Genomic DNA, 19,934 nt, shown 5'->3' with positions numbered 1-19,934 from the left:
CAGTGTGTCATTTTCATAGCCAATATAATATACATATATATGCATTTATTTCTTCCCTGGAAAGGGGTTATTTTTTATATAAAAGGGTTTTTTTAAATGAATGAAATTAATTTTCATTTTTAAAATGAATTTTTTTAAATTTAATTTTTTTAAATGAATTAAATTTACTCATTAGTAAGTCTTTTAGCCTTCTTGCTTGCATATATAACTTTGGGGATGTGAAAGCATACACATTTTGAATTTGGAGAGCCAGTGCAACAAGTACCCCTCCCCTGCAAACACTCTCCTTGTTGGATGTGCAAGATTTTGCATGTCACTAAAGCTTCCACCTTCTGGTGGAATTTTCTGCACTTTTTGCCGACTGCTGCTGTGTACAAAGGGTCTCAAAGAGCGCATAGGTTTTCAGCGACTACACCCTGTGCAGGACAGGTAACCGCATGGTTTCCCAGCTGTGACACATGGCTGCTGCAGAAACTCTGAGTCACTTTGTGCCACTAAAACCATGGCGGACAAGAGGCCGCATCCTCTGCGGCTGCAAGGCACCCGCCTGAAGTAACACCAGGGACCAGCCTCACTGGCCTGTCCCTCTCCGCAGGGGACTTCTCCCAGTGCAGGGACGGTGGGTGGCCGGGAAGGGGATGGGGGCAGCAGGCTGCCCTGTGCAGGGAAGGACACCCTTTGGGGGGTAGGTGGGCTTTGGGGAAGAGGAGCCCTTTGGGGAGGAGGACATCTGTTGGGGTGGGGGATGCCTCTCGGTGAGAAGGATGCCCTATCGGGGACGGCAGTGAGGTGCCCTTCGGGAAGGCGTGTGCCCTTTGCAGGAGAGGACGCCCTTTGGGAAGGACCCCCTCTGGGGAGGAGGCCATCTTTACACGCAGGGTGAGAGCCCATCTCCTTGTCGCGGCCCTCAGGGGGGACACCGCCCTCCCCCCCCTCCCCCCCCTCCCCCCCCCGCAGCTGGGGCACACACACGGCCGAACCACCGCCCTCCCCCCGGCCCCCCCGACCCGCAGCCCGGCCCAGGAGCCCCAGCTGTGGCGGGCGCGGAGGCCCGGCCCCTCCCGGCGCGGCTGGCCCGGGGCGGGCCCGGGCCCGGGGGCGGGCAGGCGGCGGGGCGGGGAGGCCGCGGCGCGCGGGCCCATTTCAGCGGCGGCGGCGGCGGGCGGCGGGAGCGGTTCCATGGCGGCGCGGGCGCTGTGGGCCGCGGCGCTGGTGCTGCTGGTGGTGCTGGTGGTGCTGCCCGCGGTGCTGCGGGCCGACACGCCGGCCAACTGCTCCTTCGCCGGCCTGCTGGGCGCCTGGGAGCTCCGCGTCTGGCGGAGCGGCGGCCGCCACGGCAACTGTTCCCAGGGGGGTGAGACCCGGCGGCTCTGCCCCGTTCCCGTTCCCCGGGGTCGTCCCGGCCTCGCTGGGGGGTGGTCCCCTGGGAGCCTGAGGGAGCAGTGGGGCGTTGCGGGGGGGAGTGGGGCGGTTGCTCCGTGCTCTGAGGCCCTAGAACCGTAAGCGGGCGGCGGGCTTCTGCCTCGGCCGTAGCGGCCCCCGTCACCCGCGGGTCGCACCCCGCGGCCGGCCCTGTGGCGGGCGTCCCTGCGGGGCTTAAGGCAGAAAAAGGTTAATTGGAATCGAGCGGTTCGCGTTCGTCTGGCGCTAAGTGGCTTCTGCGGGCAGCGCTGTTGCCCTCACGCTTCATTTTTGGGTTTTTTTTTGTCTTTTGTTTCGGTTTGGTCTCAGCAAGGCCTCTTCACGGGCAGCACCGGCCTGTGCCGGTTCGCTTCCCCCTCAGCACGCCGGCTCCTTCCCGCCCTCGGCCGGGCCGGGGGCCCCGGGCCTGCTCCTGGAGCTGCCGGCTGCTGAGGGGGCCTGGACCGCCTCAGGAGAAGTGCTGGTATTACTCCCCTTGAAGGAGTGGTTGTAGTGGGGAGTTGTTAATGGTTGCGTGCCAGTATTAAAAAATAAATAAATAATGGTAGATGCTTCCACTTTTCTAAATCATCTTTTTGATGGGGTGAGGCCAGCGGGAGAGGTGAAGGGAGCTGGAGCGTGGGGTGGCAGATGCCTCATCCCAGGTGTTGTAGGGGAAGATTTGTCATTGCAGACACAGTGCCTGAGTGACACAGCGTCTGAGTCCTGTGTGGCTGTATAGCAAGTTACGTTTAAATCAGCTGGTGTCTCCCAGTAACAGCTGTTTGGTGCTGCTGCTAATTGAATGTGCAAATAACTGTCTAGCAGTGGAAAAATAACCATGTAGACCCGCTGACAGCTAAGTGATGTCCCTGAAGTGTGCTTGCTTGATGCCTTTTTGCAGAAGGCTCTTCAACAAGTATATTTTAGCATCTTTTGGAATAAAATAAATGTTACAACCGTCTTTGTACCGATTGATTTATTTTTATTTCTTCTGTGCAATAATGTTTGTATTTCTTGTAGGGCCTGTGGAAAGAAGGGTGCTTGTGGACCTTCAGAAGTTAGATGTGGCTCAGGATAGTCTGGGCAACTATGGTTTCTTCACCTTGATTTACAATCAAGGCTTTGAAATTGTGATAAATGACTACAAGTGGTTTGCATTTTTTAAGGTGAGTTAACTTGGTGTGTTCTGTGTCACTGACTGTTTCTAAAATGGCCTATAGTTTGGCTTTTCTTTAGTCCCTGGCTGGTGTGGCGGGGCAGTTGGGACACTTGGTTATTTTTGGCTCTAGGGTTTGCCTGGATCAGTGGCTGAGTAGGGAGCAAAGGGAGGGAAGAGGTATTCATATTCCACACTGGGCATTATCTGAAAAATCTGTTACAGATGGTGCTGCTTTCCCTTCTGGGCATGCTTAATGCAATTGAAGGCCTTTGTGAAGCTAACTCTCCCAGTAGTCTGGAAGTTGGTTTTTTTTCCAGTTTTCTTCCTGACATCATGGACCCAAGTGAAATGGCAAACATCATTGCTTTTATCTTTCCTTAAAGATGTTTTCAAATGCATAAAAATTTTAGAAAGGCCATCTGTTCTCCTTGCTGGAGGATTTCTAGGATCTTTAAATTTCATTCCAGAATACAACTTTAATAATCCAGACAATATTTCTGCTGCCTAGAGTTTTTCTTTTGGAATAATACTGTTGTTTCCAGTCCCCTGCTAATGACTTTAGATGAAGCTGAAAAACAGTGCTGGTAGGCAGGGGGTAGACAGGAGAAAACCCACTTGCTAAGGAGTGCTCTGCTGCTGTCCTGATGACTGGCATTATGAATCTGAAGGGTGGTTTGGGGCAATATCTGCAGGATGACTTTGCTACCTGGGAGACAGATGTTTTTGTGCAGTAAGACTGCCCACTTGGTCAGTGCAGCCCTAGGCAGGAGCAGTGAATACATTTCTTGGTTGTTTCAGGAAGCGTGATCTTGTGTCTAGCTTCAGATGAGCTGATAGGAAATACCCAGGCCTTGGCCAAGCATAAAATCTCTGAACCTTGGCTGGTAGGAAGGAGGGTGAAGAAGTGACTTCTGCTTTAAGTTGTCTTTCTGGGAGCCGAGGTAGATGGTTTATTTCACAGCAGCTATTTTCAAGTCGGTGTTTTCAGCTGTTTACAAAAAGAGTGATCCACTCTTCCAGGACACCTGTAATCATTACTGAATAGAAATGGTATATGAGGCTCCAATTTAAATGCAGCTTCCTCCATGCTGATTTGAGCTCACTTAACTTAAGAGAAGGGGTTGTGTAGGTTGTTTTACAAGACTAATGGTGAAGTTGTTTACATGCTCTTTGTTGTTAACTGGGTTAACCCCAGCAGGCAACTAAGCACCATGTGGCCACTCTCACTTCCCCCCAAAGTGGGGCAGGGGAGAGAATAGGAAGGGTAGAGAAGTGTGAAAACTCAAGGCTTGAGTAAAGGTGTGTTAATAGGCAAAGCAAAATAAGAAATTTGTTCGCTACTTGCCACCAACAGGCAGGTGTGAAGCAATTTCCAGGAAAGCAGGGCTTTGTAACACACAACTGTTGCTTAGGAAGGCAGATGCTGTAATTCTGAATGTTCTTTTCTTCTTCTTTCCCCAGCTTTTATTGCTGAGTAAGATGTTTTATGGTATGGAATATCCCTTTGGTTGGTTGGGGTCAGCTGTCTCCTCTCACAGGTTTTTTGTGCAGCCCCAATGTACTCACTGGCAGGGCACTCTGAGGAGCAGAGGAGGCCTTGATGCTGTGTAAGCACTGCTCAGCAATAATGAAAACGTTCTTGTGTTATCAAAACTGTTTTCATCACCAATCCAAAACCTGGCACTTTAAGAGCTACTCTAAATGAAATTATCTATCTCCCAAAACTAGCACTCTTACTATAGTACATTTTAAAAATAAGAATGCTATTGTGTAAGACAGGGTCTTATACTTGAGCAAAAGCAAAGTGTGAGAGAAATACCTGATTGACATCCTCTCATCTGTATAGGGTAGTGACACTAAATTGCTGTGATGTACAGTCCTTATAGGTTTGGCAGGTGATACAGCAAAAGCTACAGATGCTGAAGGGTACTCTTAACTCGGCAGAATTACTCTGAAACTTCTCAGGCAGGGACACCTCTGCAGGCTTCCCTACAGTGGGAGGGCCTGCTTCAAAAGTGGCAGGAATTGCTGCCTCTCTGAGGACAGTGGAGGGGACTAAAAAAAACTAACTTAAACTAATTTTAGAATGTGAGGGATAGTAACAGTGAGTGGCCTGTTCTGGAATGTAAATGGATCTGTTGGGCACCAACTTGAAGACAATTGAGGGTCACTGAAGGCTCTATTGCTGCTATCTATGCCTTGTGAAATATATCCTGGGAAGATGAGCACTAAGTCAAGTGACTAAGTGCTGGTCTTGTGTATTCCTCTGTACATGTGAAAATGTAAATGCATGGATTTGCAATAGTACTCTTAAACAGTATACCAATACTGTGTTACAGAATAATTTAGGCTGGAAGGAGCTTCTGGAGGTAATCTGATCCATCTTACTGCTCAAAACAAGTTGAATATACACCTGAGCAGTAGCAGTGCACAGTAGCTTGCACTTCATGGTCATGAATATCTCTTAGCCCTTTGTAGGCAAATGGATTAATTGTTAGTTTTCAAGTTGTTTTTCGTATTAAGAAATAGCAGGCTTGTTTGGGTCATTGTTCAGTAGTAGGCAATCCATCAGTGAGACATGCTTAAATTAAAGGCTTCTTTCCTTAAATATTAGAGAGGATTAGAGCTCAATTCAGTTACTCTCTATAATTTTACTGCTGTAAAGGAAAGAACAGATCACAAAGATGCAAGTATAATGGCCAATAAGTATGAGCAAACACCACCTTACTTGGGAAATGTGGCTTTTGCTGCAGACAACTAGCTGACTTTGTTAGGCCATGACTTGCAATACTGTCTTTCTGCAAAACTTACTTTACTAGTCCTAGTGGGGACTTGGAGGAGAAGTGGTTTCTTATGAACTGCTTGACCTTGTGACGTATTTAGGTATGCATATCTGTTTACTTTTAATCCAGTAAGTAGACATACAAAATACCAAGCCCTGGTATAAACTAAAAAAATGTGGTTTCTTCTATCAAATGCAGCTAGGATCTATTCCATCATCTTCTGCTATAAAGCTTCTAGGGGACAAGTAATGTGTTCTCTAAAGCATGCACTGAGCAGATTTTTACCTGAAAGTAATGTAAACATAGCAGGCTAAATTGGCTTCGTGTTGGTCATAATCTAGAAGCCCTTTGTATAAAATAGGGTAAACTAGAATGCTAACTGGTGAGGGCTTCTTTCCTGGAAATGCTGCAAGAGGAAAGCATGAAAGCAATCACTTAGATTGCTTGGCCTTGATTGCTGTTGAGACTGTGGAAAGTCTTAGACAAAGTCCCTTTGGAATTTATAGAAAATAAGAATTATCTTTGCTGGCAGTCTCTTGTTTACAGCAAGAAGGTATAGAACTAGTATGTTTAATATGAAGTAATTTGCTATTGTTTTTACTACTTAGTAAAATTACTTAGTTTCACTCTGAAATAGTCTTCCAGTGTCAACAGTATTCTGGACATCCTGCTTGATTATGAAATGACTCTTGGGTTCGTAGAGCAGTTTGTGGTGGTGGAACAGCCATAATGCAGAAAGCTTTACACATCTTCTGTGGCTATGGGTTTGGACTTGTCAGGGAAGTATTCATTACTTAAAGGCTCCTCATAAATTTCAAGTTCTGTTTATGTTGCACTAAAGTTAAATTATGTGGCTAAAACACCATCATGGTGACAGGGTAGATAAAGCATCCTGATTTACCTACAGTGATGCTTTAATGCCTTCCTTATATTCTGCCATCCAATGGAGGATGGAGTTGCTAGGCAAAACTAACAGCGAGCAGTATTTAAGCCAATGCAGGACTTCACGTGTTTCAAGCACAGAAGTGCAACTGGTGCTAATCGAACTTCTAGCGTATTTTTGCTTAATGTTGAAGAATGCAACTATTAATTACTAACAAGAATGCTATGGGGTTGTCTAAACGGTGGCTTTATCAGAGCTACTGTGCTGTGTGGATAGAGACACAGCCTGTTTGATGATGATACATGTTTCAGTGAGTTTTTAATAGCCTTTTGTTCCTGTGGCTTACTAAATAGACACCTACTAAAAATTTCATAGGGCCTCACTGCCTTTATAAGTTATTTGTTCTTTCAGCTGGGGGCTGCAGGGAAATGACTTCCCACACAAAAGGAGTGGATTGGGTGAGCATATTGATGTATTTTTTTCTCAGTTTGCTTTAATAGCTTAAGTAAAGAAGCTTTAACTGTTTTATTTCTAACTATTGTTGTACTTGTCCCTCAAGGCTTGTCAAGTTAAATGCAGCATCCTACTGCATTCTTGCATTTTGCTTCTCGCAAGTTGTAGTTACTCTGCCAGGTGTTTGTTTGCAGCACAAAATAACTTGTTTGTTTTATGGGAATGCTCTTGTTTCTTATTTAATGTGTGCTGCTGAAACATCCCTATACTGAACTTGGATGTGAAGTTGGTATACTGACTCTTGGCAGAAGCTTGAGCATGTGCTTCTGCTGGATGATATATCTTGCATAGTCCTACAGAATTGTTATAAGGCTTTAAAGATTATTTTTTTCCCCCCAAGGGCAAAAGAAATAGGAACAGCATAACATAAAAAGCTAGAGTGAGGCTGAAAGGAAAGTTGAGGCTGATTTGTTTCAATTACTTGATATCTTTGTAGTATTTATTTAACATGAAGGCTACCACTTTGAAGGGAGACAGACTTGTAATATTCTCAGTTTGTCCCTTAAGCTAAATGGTACTACTTCTGACTATTGAGATGCCCTCTAGCAAAAATCAAAAGTCTGGCATTTTCTCACATTTAAACATTAGCACTACTTCAGCAAAAAGAAAGAAATTGATTATAGAATATTCCACTAAATTACTAATCTCTTCCAGACTGACTTGGTGACATCTTTGTCATATGTCTTACTTTTTTGTTTGTTTTTTTTCCTTTTACTCCCCCCCCAAATTTGGTTAAAACCAAGGACTGCTGTTCTGAAATTACAATCACTTGTCTAGACTGGCTGTTAATGTTTAAATTTCAGAATATTAAAAAAACTGCATCTGAATGCATTTTATTACATGTTGCTAAAATAAGCAGAGGTGTTAGTTGCTGATGCTATTTAATCATCCTGCAAATCAATTGAAGGATAACTTTTATTTTAGTTGGGCTTACTCTAACTGGTAATGCACGACTGCTGCTTCCCTAAAGTGTAGAACTGAAAGCATAAATCTCCGAATTGCAGAATGTTCTCTAGAGGGAAGAAAATGCATCTGTAGTTTATATTTGCTTGCGTTTTATGTTGGGTAGCAAGATGAAGCCATTTATTCTGATACCTTCTGTATTTTTGTACAGTAGGGTGTCTGCTATCCTCTTTCAATTAAGAAGGTGATTTGCATATTACAAATGCTTCAGCACACTTGTAGATTTGATGACAAATGAGTGGTAAGTCTTAATGTATAGGGTAGTCCTGCCTCCTGAAACTTGAGTTGGCTTACTGCCTGAGCATTGCTTAAATTGAGAACAAAAGATGTAAAAAGAAAATAGGATGGCAGCCTGTGTGTGTATCTGAATCCCTGTTAAATGCTGTGTCCAATAAGGCCTCCATCCTTTCCTGTTTTCTGCTTATGGAGATCAAAAAATTTAAAGAAAGCTTTAAACAATTATACTTTATTTGGACTAGAATTGAACATGCAATTAGATTATGTTGTGATGACCAACACAGTAAAGATGTTACTAAAAGTATACTGTACCAAAAAGCTTACCTAGGGTCAGGTACGCAATAGCAAGCTTTGCAGTTTAGGTACATGAAGCCTTTTAAGGTTAATGTTGGAGCTGCTTGGCTAAATTCTGGCATGAGGCAGAGTCACATGAGTTGTCAGACTTGAGAAAAATATGCATTTGAAATTAAATTGAAGCTTAAAGTTTTCAAAACTCAGAATTTGAATTGTGAATATAGTTTGGGTGCCTTTCTACAGGAGTTGTTCCAGATTGGTCAGACCACTGGATGGAGTTTAGTTAATGTTGCAGATGTGAGCATTGACTAAAACTATCATGTGACATGGCTGCAGTGGTCTTTTATTAACTTAACAAGATGGTTTTCATTTTTAAGCCTGCAGAAGAAATGTGTGCACTGCTTATCCAGTGCTTACGGGTGGTCACAGCTGTGTGGCTGTTGTCTTCCATGAAGAAGACAAGATGCTGTTTTATGATGAGTTCTGCAGATGTGCTGGGTACTGTGCTGGTGGCTTCAGTTGAATCCTGCGTTGTAATTCACATCCACCAGTCAGTGGTTGTTCAGTGCAATGGTACCATGCTCCTGTATGACTGTTAGTCAGGCAGACATACTCATGATAGGTCCTCTAAAACCAGTGCAGTTAGACTTGCTAGGTCTAGTCTGTCAGAGCCCTTCTCTGGTAGCGATAAGAAATGCAGCACTTGGGTTTCACAATGAAGCATATCTTTAACTGTGTACCTTCTGGTAGTAAGCGGTGGGTGTCATTGTCATGGCACTGATGACGTTTTGGTTCCTCTAACATGTGGCCCAGTGGGAAGTTACCTAGCTTGTAAAAATTAATCATAAGTATTGAGGTTTGTAAAGGTTTCTGTGCCACTTCTCTATATCAGTGGCTCTCAAAAGTCAGGGGGGTGGAGAAATAAAATTGGGACCTTTATGGGTATATTTTAATTTACTAGCTGATTATGGCTTTTGGACTTCAAATTCCCTTTATCCAGGTGTCGTTGACGGGCCATGGATTTGAAATCTTAATGTCTACTTTTTAAAGCCAGTTTAGTAGTAGCTTACAGTCTGCTAGTCTACAAAAACATAGCTACAGAGGACTTGAATAGCTTAATTTTTAGCTTCTGCACAGACTGTCTGAAACGGGCTTTTGTCTCTTGTTTATCTTGAGCATCACCAGTAACTGTCCCCTCACCTTCCTGGTTTTGCTAATATGTTTGAACTGAAAAAACAGCATAAGAAACTTGCTAAATTCACTTCCCTTGAAGTTGCACAAACAGTACAAATACTATTCTGCTAATTATCCAGCTAAATCTTAAAAAAAAGCAATAGATTTAATCTCCAGGAAAAGGACAGTGATTTCTAGGAGGAAAAATAAAAGGCAAGTTGTTTTAATTTGCTAGTTAGCAGGTAACTCGGTGCCTTTTTTCTGTGAAGATGTCCCAAGTCTGTTCCACTTGTTTTGATTCAATATAACTCTCCATGCTAGGCAGGATCTGTATCTGATTGTTGCAGGAAGCAGGCCTGTTCCTTGGGTAACAGTCAAGTATTCAGACTGAAGGTCTATACTTAAGAATGGTTGTGCTTGGTCTTGTTTTAATCTGTGGCAGCTTTTAGGTAGAAAAGACAAGTAGGTATTATTTGGTTCTACATGACACTGTAAATTAAACTGCTGTCATAGTAACTTACCAATATAAAGTCAGTAACCTGTTGTGAAGAGAGTATTTCTTAAAAGTAATTTCTGGATGTTGCCCTTGGTGTTTGGCCAAGTGTAGTTATTTCCCACATTGCACAATCTTGAACAGTAAGATAGGGTGAATAGAACAAGGTGACAGCTCAGCCTTCTGGTGCCCCCATCCTGCTTCAGTCAGCAAATATGCTTGCCTTACTAGACAAGTAAGGATCTAGATATAATGCCTCTGCAACCTCTGAACTGGGGACAAAGCAAATACCCATTGTTCTGAAACAGAGCATTAACCTTTAATTTTATCCCTGGGATGACAGACTTAATTTCACTATGTGTTCTTCTGGTTCTTCACAGAGCCTTGACAGTCACAAACCTCTCAGTCTATTTACTTTATTTTCAATCTAGAGGCATTTCCATCACTATAAGCCACCACCTTTAGTGAAGAGGCTGAGCAAGCGTTTTGTTGAAACATAGCTACAAAATCTCTCTACATTGTACATGTACAACTCAAACAGGGTGGGAGTTAATACCATTGGACTAGAAAACTTTGATTCTAAGTGATTTGTGTGATTAGAGAAGTTAAAGCTTTTGTTGTGTGGGGTTTTCAGGCTCCTCTGTAGCTTATGACAAAAGAGACTTTAACCTTGAGATGAGGAAAGATCCTTTCCTCTGCCCCAGGACATTCTGATGTCAAAGAATTGCAAATCCAGGAAATTTCTGCATCTGGGCAAAGTGTTAGTGCTAACTGCTGTATAAAGACACATTTTACTGAATAGATTAATTTATTACTTCTCTTCAGTGATAAATGAAGAGCTGTGTGGCTGAATGAGGAAGTATTAGGACTTGGGACTTCAGGCTTTAGTAACACTCGCCTCACTGCCAGCTTCAAATGAGTGACTCTCAGTGGATCATCCTTTCTTATTGTTTTATTTTGATAGTTCACATGAAATTGTTTTGTGATGTTCTTCCACCACAGCTCAAACTTAAAGCAGCTGCAGGAAGTTTCATCTTTTGTTCTGATTTATAAGACAGAAATGCCATAGAGCAATTCTCCATGAGAAGTTACTGGAAGAGGAACACAAGGAGGTGCTATCCCCCCTGTGTTTACTTTTCGTGCTGGTATGAGTCTTAGTTTCTCAAACTTTTGTAGCACTCCAGGGCTGGTTTGGCTAATCGCAAATTTGGTGCAAGAAACCATAGGGTCTGGAAGACAAGGCTAAGTAACAGGTCTTCTACATTTTATCTAGAAAGTAACTGTTGAAGACAAACAATTAGCACCTGTTAGTTGATGCTGATGCATACTTTGTAAAAGTGCAAGTCACAACCTGTTTGTCTTGATCAGTTTCTTCCATTTGCTTAACCTCTAGAGTGTATGTTGGCCACTTCCCTGAAACATAAGCAAGCAGCAGCTGGATGGGTGGGGACTACAGCTATGCTAACAAATACATGTACTCAACGCAAGTGTAATCTCTGTACATTACAGTACAAAAAGGAAGGCCAGAATGTAACCAGCTACTGTAATGAGACTCTACCAGGATGGGTGCATGATGTACTTGGCCACAATTGGGCTTGTTTCAGTGGACACAAGATTTCTTCATCTCCCTCAGATGTTCACATAAAGGAGCTACCTCTCCAGAAGCCCGGGGGAAGGTAAGCAACAGATAAGTGACATTTTACTGGACTAAAACATTTGGTAACTGTTCTTCAGGCTTCATCTAAAACCATATGGACAAATTTTGTTACTGAGGGCAAAGCTAATGCCATTCATAATGTTGGAAATAAACCTGAATGCACGAAAACAGGACGCTGCCTGTCACATCACGGTTTCTTCTTCAGTCTCTGGTGAAGTCCAGTTACAAAAATGGCATGTCTAAAGAAGATGAGTATATTCTTACAGTTAGTCTATCTGGAATTTCAGAAACCTTGCCTTGATCCAATAATTGCACGTTTCTTTATCAGTACTTGCCAGAAGACATTTCCAGAGTTAGTCTTTTCCATATTCAGTTTAGAGAACACCTTTAGTGTTCAGTCCCAGTCTTTTCTTACTGTTTTATTTGGTTCTTTTGTTTGCAGACTTTATGTGCACAACTTTGACTTTGTGAATGCTATCAATACTCACCAGAAGTCCTGGAGAGCAACAAGATACAAGGAGTATGAGCACTTTGCCCTGGAAGAACTAACTAGAAGAGCTGGGGGTCTCTATTCCAGAGCTCCAAGGTACTAAGGCCTTTTGTTTTGCCATAAACCCCACTGCTGCAAAGAATCTGCTTTTGTTTTCCTGGCTCTTCCTAGCTGTGTCTTGGCTTGTAGTTCAGATGTTGAATTAAGTATCAAGGCCTTCCAGCTCACTTTCATGGAGTGCCAACATATTTCTTCATTTGAATGATGATTCTGAGCACCTGTTGTCTCAAGCAGTTGAGGCAAATAGGGTCAGCTACCCTTTAATCTTGCTCAGTAACTCACTGCTGAATTCATACATGCAGGGAGGAAGTCGGGACAGTCTCAGCTGTCATGTTACTTTTCTTGTCTACATCAGCTGCTTGCTGTAGTCAGGAGTTTCTGCTTGACCATCTTACTGGTTCTGCTAGTTTATAATTGCAATAAAAAGTAGTGAACAGCATTCTGCTATTAAACATGAATAATAAAGATTTTCTTTGGGAATTTCCTGCTTACTTTGATAACTTGCCATGCCTGCAAACAATGTCCTCTACCAAGGGTAGAGTGTCTCAGTGAAAAGGCATAAAGTAGCCCTGAGAGTGCCTTCAGGGTCTCGCAGATCACATGGCAGAGTGGTAATGGGGATGGATGCCTGGTCACCTACAGTAATTTGATAACTGGAGTTCTTTGATCTGAAGATTCCCTTCTTCACAGCTGTTTTACCTTCTTTGTATTTTTGCTTTTTCCACTCTTGATACTGCTGTGGGTAGGAATGCTACTCACTTTTCCGAACTGTGGCAGTTGTATGTTTGTAGAAGGTCCTACTATACAACAAAACTTCTGATTTGCATGGGAGTATCATGCAGATTATCATGGTGCCATCCTACAGACAGAAGTCAACTTGTAGATGGTCTTAAATACAGTAACCAATTTGGAAGCTCTGTTGCACCATGCAGTGTCATGACAGTATTTTGTTGGCCCTGTCATGCTTTCAGAACAGACTCCAGGGTCTGGTGTTTGTGAATGGCACTTGATGGCATGACTTAGGGGACGAGCATCAGGTTAAGTGAAAGCTGAATGCAGGAAGCTCTTGGTTTGCTGATATACGAGCGCTATGCGGCTGCAAGTGGTAGACGAGGACAAGTAACATTCAATGTTTACTTCCACAGTAAAAACTTGCTCCAGGGAAGTCTCCGGGGCAAGTGGGTCTGCAGTTGTTGGAGTGTTGATGTAAGCTGTGTCTGCAGTTAAGCAGTCTGTAGCTGCTGTCAGTGTGTGCTGCCAAGATGGGGTGCCTCTGCAATCGAATATTCTACATACCCTGTGATGGCAGAAGTGTCAAATAGCTGTTGCAGAGCTGTGTTGCCACAGTCACTGAGAGTTACCTTGGCACTTCAGGTTGGTCTGAAGGTATTTGACCTTACCAGCTTGTGGATAGTTCATAATATAGTTCCCTTAGGGAGGGATTCGAGTAGGTCTTGCATCCTGCTGAAACTAATCTCTTGAGATTGACACCCATCTAGTTTATGTGGAGACTATTTCAAATTACTTAGTATGAAATAAGTGCAACTACTCAGAAGCATTTTCTCCTCTTTAGACCAAAGCCTGCACCTCTAACACCCGAGTTACTCAAAAAAGTTTCAAGCTTGCCAGATTCCTGGGACTGGAGAAATGTGAATGGTGTCAATTATGTCAGCCCTGTTCGGAATCAAGGTAAAAAAAAATAAATCACAACTCTGAATGAGATCCTGTAGAGCTGCTTTGATGTATGTTGTTATTTGCTGTTAACAAAGTGTCTTGCAGTTGACAGATTGCACCTTCACTATGAATAACCTGTGGAAATCGGGTGGAGTCCTGGCTGACAACACAGTGCCAAAAATGCAAAAATAGGTGGTGGTACTGGCATATCCAAACAGCAATGTCTCTTGCTGGATTGAAAGCAAATTACCACCGTGCCCTGCATAAAGACAGCTGTCGGGTTTTGTCCAGTCTTAGTCATGGTTTTCTGCATGCTGACAGCACTGACGTGCATTTAATTCTTTCCCTAATTTCTGCTGATTACCAGGCAAATTACCATGTGGCTTTGATGAATAAACCCATGAAAAATTTATATTGCTTCCAAATATTATCACCCCAATAACTTCAGGAGTTATTTAAATGGCTAGTTGCAAGAGGAAGTGTCAGTCGCTATGAAAAGTATGGACACTGATAAATATAGAATACTTGTAAACCTATTTTTTTCCTTTGTTTACATATACCAGAATAGTACCCTCTTTTTTATTCTACAAGAAATGCTTTTATGACACTGGTGTGAGACACCTCAATTAGATAGTTACATACTGGAGGTCAGGAGTGGAGTTGGTTAGTATGTCCCTTCCCTACTCCACTGTTTTCAAACAAACTTGCACCTACTGGTAGCTGTCTGGCTGCAACTTTGAGGGGAAGGGAACATAACACTAGCATGGTGGGGAGTGGATGATTTTAAATCACTGGTCCCTCATTTATGGCTTAGTTCTGTCAGATGCTACCAGCTGGACTCCTGGTAGCAGAGGAAGCATAGGAAAGCTTGTGGAAGTTCTAGCTCACAAGCTGATGTCTGGCATCACTGAAAGGTGGTGACAGGAAATGATATGGACCTATGTAGGTACAAGTCCTGTACTTTCTCCTGGTGTGAACATCCAGAGGGCTCTTTTATCTTCCAAACTGTTGAACACTTGGTCCCAAATTTCCTTTCTCCATTGTGTTGCTTCAGAGTTTCTCTAAAGGATAACTAATCTATTGCTTCCAATAACAAAACTGCCTACACTTTTCCTGTCATCTGAGAATCCATGCTGAGTATGTTAAATGTCTGAAATATGCATTCTGCTCCATTAAATTAGAATTGTAGCTTTCAGGCTTTAGAAGAAGACAAAAAAATCGCACCAAAAAAAAAAAAAACCTCTTCAAAAGATGGCCTCATGCAAAATAATGCTGACATACAAGCTATCATAAGCAAGACTTAATTTGTATGATTTTCTAAGGCACTGGATATCAATGCTTCATTAAAATGATTAGAAAGTCTTAGTTGTATATCATTAAGATTATTAGATGACTAATTAGAAAATGCCATGGGGGAAAAGGCTGCAAGCAGTAAGATGCAAATTGTCTGGCACATACAGAGAGAATTGTATGAATTGCAAGGTCGTGGCTTCTGAGATCTTGCATGCTTGTGGAGTCACTGTCCTTTACCCAAGGAGAAAAAAATACAGCATCTGAAGGGGACAAGAATTAAAAGGGAAATGTGTATACTCTGTAGAATACCTTGAGACATGGCAGGCTTCATGCAACTTGGATTGTAATATTTACTGCCAGCATATTGGCATCCCTGCTAGCATTTCCTGTAGTCAAGAAAGTAAAGGTTGAGCTCTTGGGTTGTTTATAGGGCAGTAACTGCATCTTTGAACCAAGAGATGTGTAGTCTTTGAAGACAGCCCTGTCATTGTTTGTTGTCGACTTTACAGAGGGTAGAAGAGGGGAACCTATGGATTTTGTTAGCTTTAAGTGTGTAGTTCCAATTTCTTGCTGACTACATTCTGCAAGCTTTTTCTGCAGGTCAAAATAGGTGAAAAGCTTGGTCTGCTAGTTTTTTGCTACATGTGCTGCATCTCCTCCTTACTCATAATACAACAGCCCTTTGTGGTATGAGTGGGATCTGGTGTGGCTGAAGCTCTAACTGACTCTGGAAGAGAATTTGTGGGAAGTCTCAGAACTATTGCAGCTGTGTTGGCTCTCTGCTGCTACAATGTTGTCATGCTATGGGCCTCACAAATGCTACTGTGGTAGCAGTAAAGAAATCTATCAAAACCCCCAACGGACTTCAGACTGAAACGGTTGCATTAATTGTGGGGGTTTTTTTACACTTTGTCACACAAAATGCAACAAAGTGTTCTTCAGCATGGCCCATCTTGGGTGCTGTGACTACAGTGAGTGGGAGGCACCTTTCACTGCTTCAGTTTGCCCTGCTGGGCAAAGAGTGTTCATGTTCAGGCTGATTTTGCTCCTTCTCTTCAGGGTTACATCTAACTGAGTGAAGGTGCAATTTCACTTGCCTTTGTAATAGCTCTGCTTTTATACACCTACACAGTTCAGGAGGAAATATTTTGTTTTGTTCCTCAAGCCTCCCTCATTTTCATAGCTCTGCAAAATTTGAGTTTCCTACTGTCAGGAAACAAAAGGAAATTGGGCACCTTGGTGACAATCAGTAGATAAAATAGGACCTCATCCAAGTAATTGTCCTTTCCTGTGATGCTTGTCATTTTACTTCCAAAAGTTTTTAAGTGTTACAGGAAGCTCCTAGGGAGTGAAGGGGCCTAAAGCTAGAAGCAACACTAAATTTTGATGCAGAAGTAAGGAGACTTAACTCTGCCAGGAAATAGAAGGGAAATTAAGGTGCCTCTGAAAAGCCAGTTTACAATTACATGCCCTTGGGAAGTAAAGCGAGCTGGGATGAATCCACTGTATGAAACCTGCTATTTATACCGCTAGTGTCTCAGAAGTCAGTTATTTTAGGGGTGGCTCTAGAAGTGGAATATTTTTTTCAACTGGAAATTACAGAGTTAAGTTCATTGGTAGTTTGAAATAACCTGGAACAATATTGTCAATGTTCACTTAAAATACGTCTGTGCGCCCTTAGCATACATGCTCCATAAAGCGTTATGGTCTGAGGCAGTAGGTCATGAGCCTTCTCAGCCCTGCTAATGTGATTCCTGTAGGGGCATTCTGTAGGAACAGCATAGCTCTTAAATGATCCTATTGAAAACACTGAAGAGTAATATATTTCTTATTCTTGAATAAGCTCATTGTTCCTTCAGAAGTTATTAGAACTGTTATTTGAATTGTGTGTTTAAAAGCTAAATGTATATTTAAATTCTTTTGCTCTATCGGTGTTCAATTTCTGATCACTGTCAGGTAGGCTTTCACTGTTTTCAGTGGGCTCTAACAGTAGTTGTACCTGAATGCAGGTGACTTGCCTTGTTTATGCTACTGACTCCTTTTCATGATTCTTTTTTCTACTCTTGAGGCTCGTGTGGCAGCTGTTATGCATTTTCCTCCATGGGCATGCTGGAAGCAAGAATACGTATCCTCACAAACAACACTCAGAAACCAATCTTTAGTCCCCAACAGATTGTGTCTTGCAGCCAGTATTCTCAGGGTAAGTACACTGGTATATATGAAGATAACTTGGTAACAGTAATGCTGCAGAAGACCATATATTAAAAAATTCCATGTCTTCCCCATCACCCACAGTTCAGTTTTTTTCATAAAGTATCTGGCAAGCTACAGTTTATTGTACTTCTGTTTTTTGAAAGATGGCAGAAAATATTCCAGAGTTGTCAGCCCAGCTTCCTATAGGGGTGGGATTGAACCAGGAGCAGGTAGCCTCATGCTCAGGGTGCTATTGGATTTTAGGTAGGTCTGCCTAGGAGATGGGGGGTGTCCAAGGAGCAGGGCTAAAAATACAGCTAAATTGCAATGCATACCTAGAAAAGTGGAACTAAAATATCTTCCCAAAACCGTATTCAGAGGGAGAAGGAGCATACTGAGAGGGGTAGATGAGCAAAAGCAAAGACTAAAGCTTTCTAAAGAACAGTACCTGTGTTAGGGCAGGTCTCGCTACTGGATGTAACAGGGAGTGTCAGGAGCAATTGGATGAGAAGGTGGTCCATGCATTTTAGTGTTACTAGTACAGCTCCCACTGATGTGAATTTTGTCTTGTGTTTCAAAACTAGCTATAGCTAACTGGAATACTAGGGTTAGCTGGTAAATGTAGTTTGTGTTCGATACTGTACCTAAAAGTATTCTTAAAAAAAAAAATTGAGTTGAAGAGTCTCTCACCTTAAATAATTCTTCAAGGGAATAAGCAGAGATATCTTTTCTTTTTTGTTGAGTTTTTTTTGGTTTTGTTTAGGCTGCGATGGTGGCTTCCCATACCTCATTGCTGGAAAGTATGTCCAGGACTTTGGTGTGGTGGAAGAGGACTGCTTCCCTTACACAGCCCAAGATTCTCCATGCACCTTCAAGCGCAGCTGTTACCACTACTACACTTCTGAGTACCACTATGTTGGTGGTTTCTATGGAGGCTGCAATGAAGCCCTGATGAAGCTTGAGCTTGTTCTGCATGGGCCAATGGCTGTTGCCTTTGAGGTTTATAGTGATTTCATGCTTTATAAAGAGGGGATCTACCATCACACTGGGCTGCAGGATGACTTAAATCCTTTTGAATTGACCGATCATGCTGTATTGCTGGTGGGCTATGGTACAGAACCAGAAAGTGGTGAGAAGTTCTGGATTGTGAAGAACAGCTGGGGCACCTCGTGGGGAGAAGATGGTTACTTCAGAATCCGCCGTGGCACTGATGAATGTGCGATTGAAAGCATTGCAGTGGCTGCAACTCCTATTCCAAAATTATAAATGTGGAGGTCTTCATCCAGTGCCTTGTCCCCAGCCATCAGAACATATTGTTAGAAACTGCAGTTAAAATCTGTCCCCCAGCTTGAACAGGGGAGTTTTAATGAAATTTTCAAGAATAGAGCTAACAGTTTCCCTAGGTGAGAGGATGAATGTAGTTAGCTCTGCTTTGTGCACTGAAGGCTTCCTCTCTAATTTGGCAGTAAACCACCTAGAATGTTGTGGTGGTTTTGGTAATAGTGGTGATAGTTATTCACCACTGGATATATGTCTTCAGTCACCAGTTACATTTTCTTCCGTTGACAGTCTTGAACTTCAGATCTCAGAGGGAAGCATCTGTTAATGATAATCTGTAACTACTCTGAAAGGACACTGTAGTGCCTTACTTCTCAGAAAGCAGGAAGTCGCTGCAATTTAGAACATAAATTGGGGAGGGAATGGGCAATTACACTGATTAAAAGGAAATTTTAAAGCTTGAAGTGTCCTGCAAAAACTGCATGTCAAACCCTTATGACAATAAAAATCAATTCTACATTTCAAGCTGTAACTAAATGTTCCAGTTCTGGATTTTATTGCTGTGCTTTGCAATTGATCATAGCGGAGTTCAATAAACATTACAAGCTTTTATAGGAGTTTGTACTTGCAGAAGTAGTTGGTTCCTTCAGTGGCCTGTCTTAAGTTTTGAAGTTCCTGTCAAGATCCAGACAGATGGGGAAGGAGTATGAGAAGGGAGAGGAGCTAGGAATCATCCAGCTGACATCAAGATTCTCACAGCAGCATCAAGCAAGGTTGTCCAGGATATGGGACATTTCATTGAGTAAATTGGCTAATTCCCCTGTAATCCTGTTAAGTCCTCTCTGTTAATCTGTTGCCCTATTCCTTTCAAATATACAAGGTGGAAAACCAGAGTTGGGGAAGGGGGGGACAGCAGCACTTGGAATTAACCATTTCTTTCCCGATGAAACTGTAATGCAGCACTGGTCTCTGCTCTTCATTGTGGGTAAATAGGAGTGGCTTAGAGGTGAGTCCCAATTTCATGGGTAGAAGAGGACTTCTTTGGTAATCTTCTGTTAAAATAATACACGACCACAGTAGTTATTATTTTTACATACAAAATACAATCTTAGGTTTTGGGGTGGGTTTTTTTAGGGTGTAGGGAAACTTATAAAATACAGAAAAATGGAATGGTTGTAAGCAAAATACTCCATTTAAATTAGAAAGGAGAACTCCCTTTTACTTCAGTAGTGGAGTTTCACAAGAATTGCCTGATTCTGGTTTGTTCAAACTGAGGGATAGGAGAAAGGTAGTGTCATTTCTGTTTTTGAACCCTCTGCCAAAAAATACCAAGCTGTATTTGGAAATTTAGAACTTGTGTTTTGCCAGAATTTCATCAAGGACCTCT

The 19,934-nt window shown here is 42.6% G+C and overlaps 1 protein-coding gene across 1 annotated transcript; it reads left to right on the top strand.

The window, feature by feature from the left end:
- Positions 1-1,141: 1,141 nt before the first annotated feature.
- On the top strand, positions 1,142-19,164 carry CTSC (cathepsin C). Its single transcript, XM_040584093.1, has 7 exons — positions 1,142-1,354; positions 2,425-2,570; positions 11,412-11,578; positions 12,002-12,145; positions 13,683-13,798; positions 17,145-17,276; positions 18,033-19,164. Exons 1-7 carry the CDS (start codon positions 1,180-1,182, stop codon positions 18,533-18,535), a joined length of 1,383 nt encoding a protein of 460 aa, XP_040440027.1. The 5' UTR covers positions 1,142-1,179; the 3' UTR covers positions 18,536-19,164.
- Positions 19,165-19,934: the final 770 nt, after the last annotated feature.

This window comes from Falco naumanni, chromosome 2, assembly GCF_017639655.2.
Source record: "Falco naumanni isolate bFalNau1 chromosome 2, bFalNau1.pat, whole genome shotgun sequence".
NCBI lineage: Eukaryota > Metazoa > Chordata > Aves > Falconiformes > Falconidae > Falco > Falco naumanni.
This window is presented reverse-complemented; position numbering and strand designations above follow the sequence as displayed.

Bases quoted from the DNA above. Each gene is read 5' to 3' on its own strand.
- CTSC (XM_040584093.1), top strand. From the start codon at position 1,180: ATGGCGGCGCGGGCGCTGTGGGCCGCGGCGCTGGTGCTGCTGGTGGTG. The intron at 11,579-12,001 runs GTAAGCAACAGA...TTTTGTTTGCAG, and splicing joins CTCCAGAAGCCCGGGGGAAG to ACTTTATGTGCACAACTTTG. The intron at 13,799-17,144 runs GTAAAAAAAAAT...TCTACTCTTGAG, and splicing joins CAGCCCTGTTCGGAATCAAG to GCTCGTGTGGCAGCTGTTAT.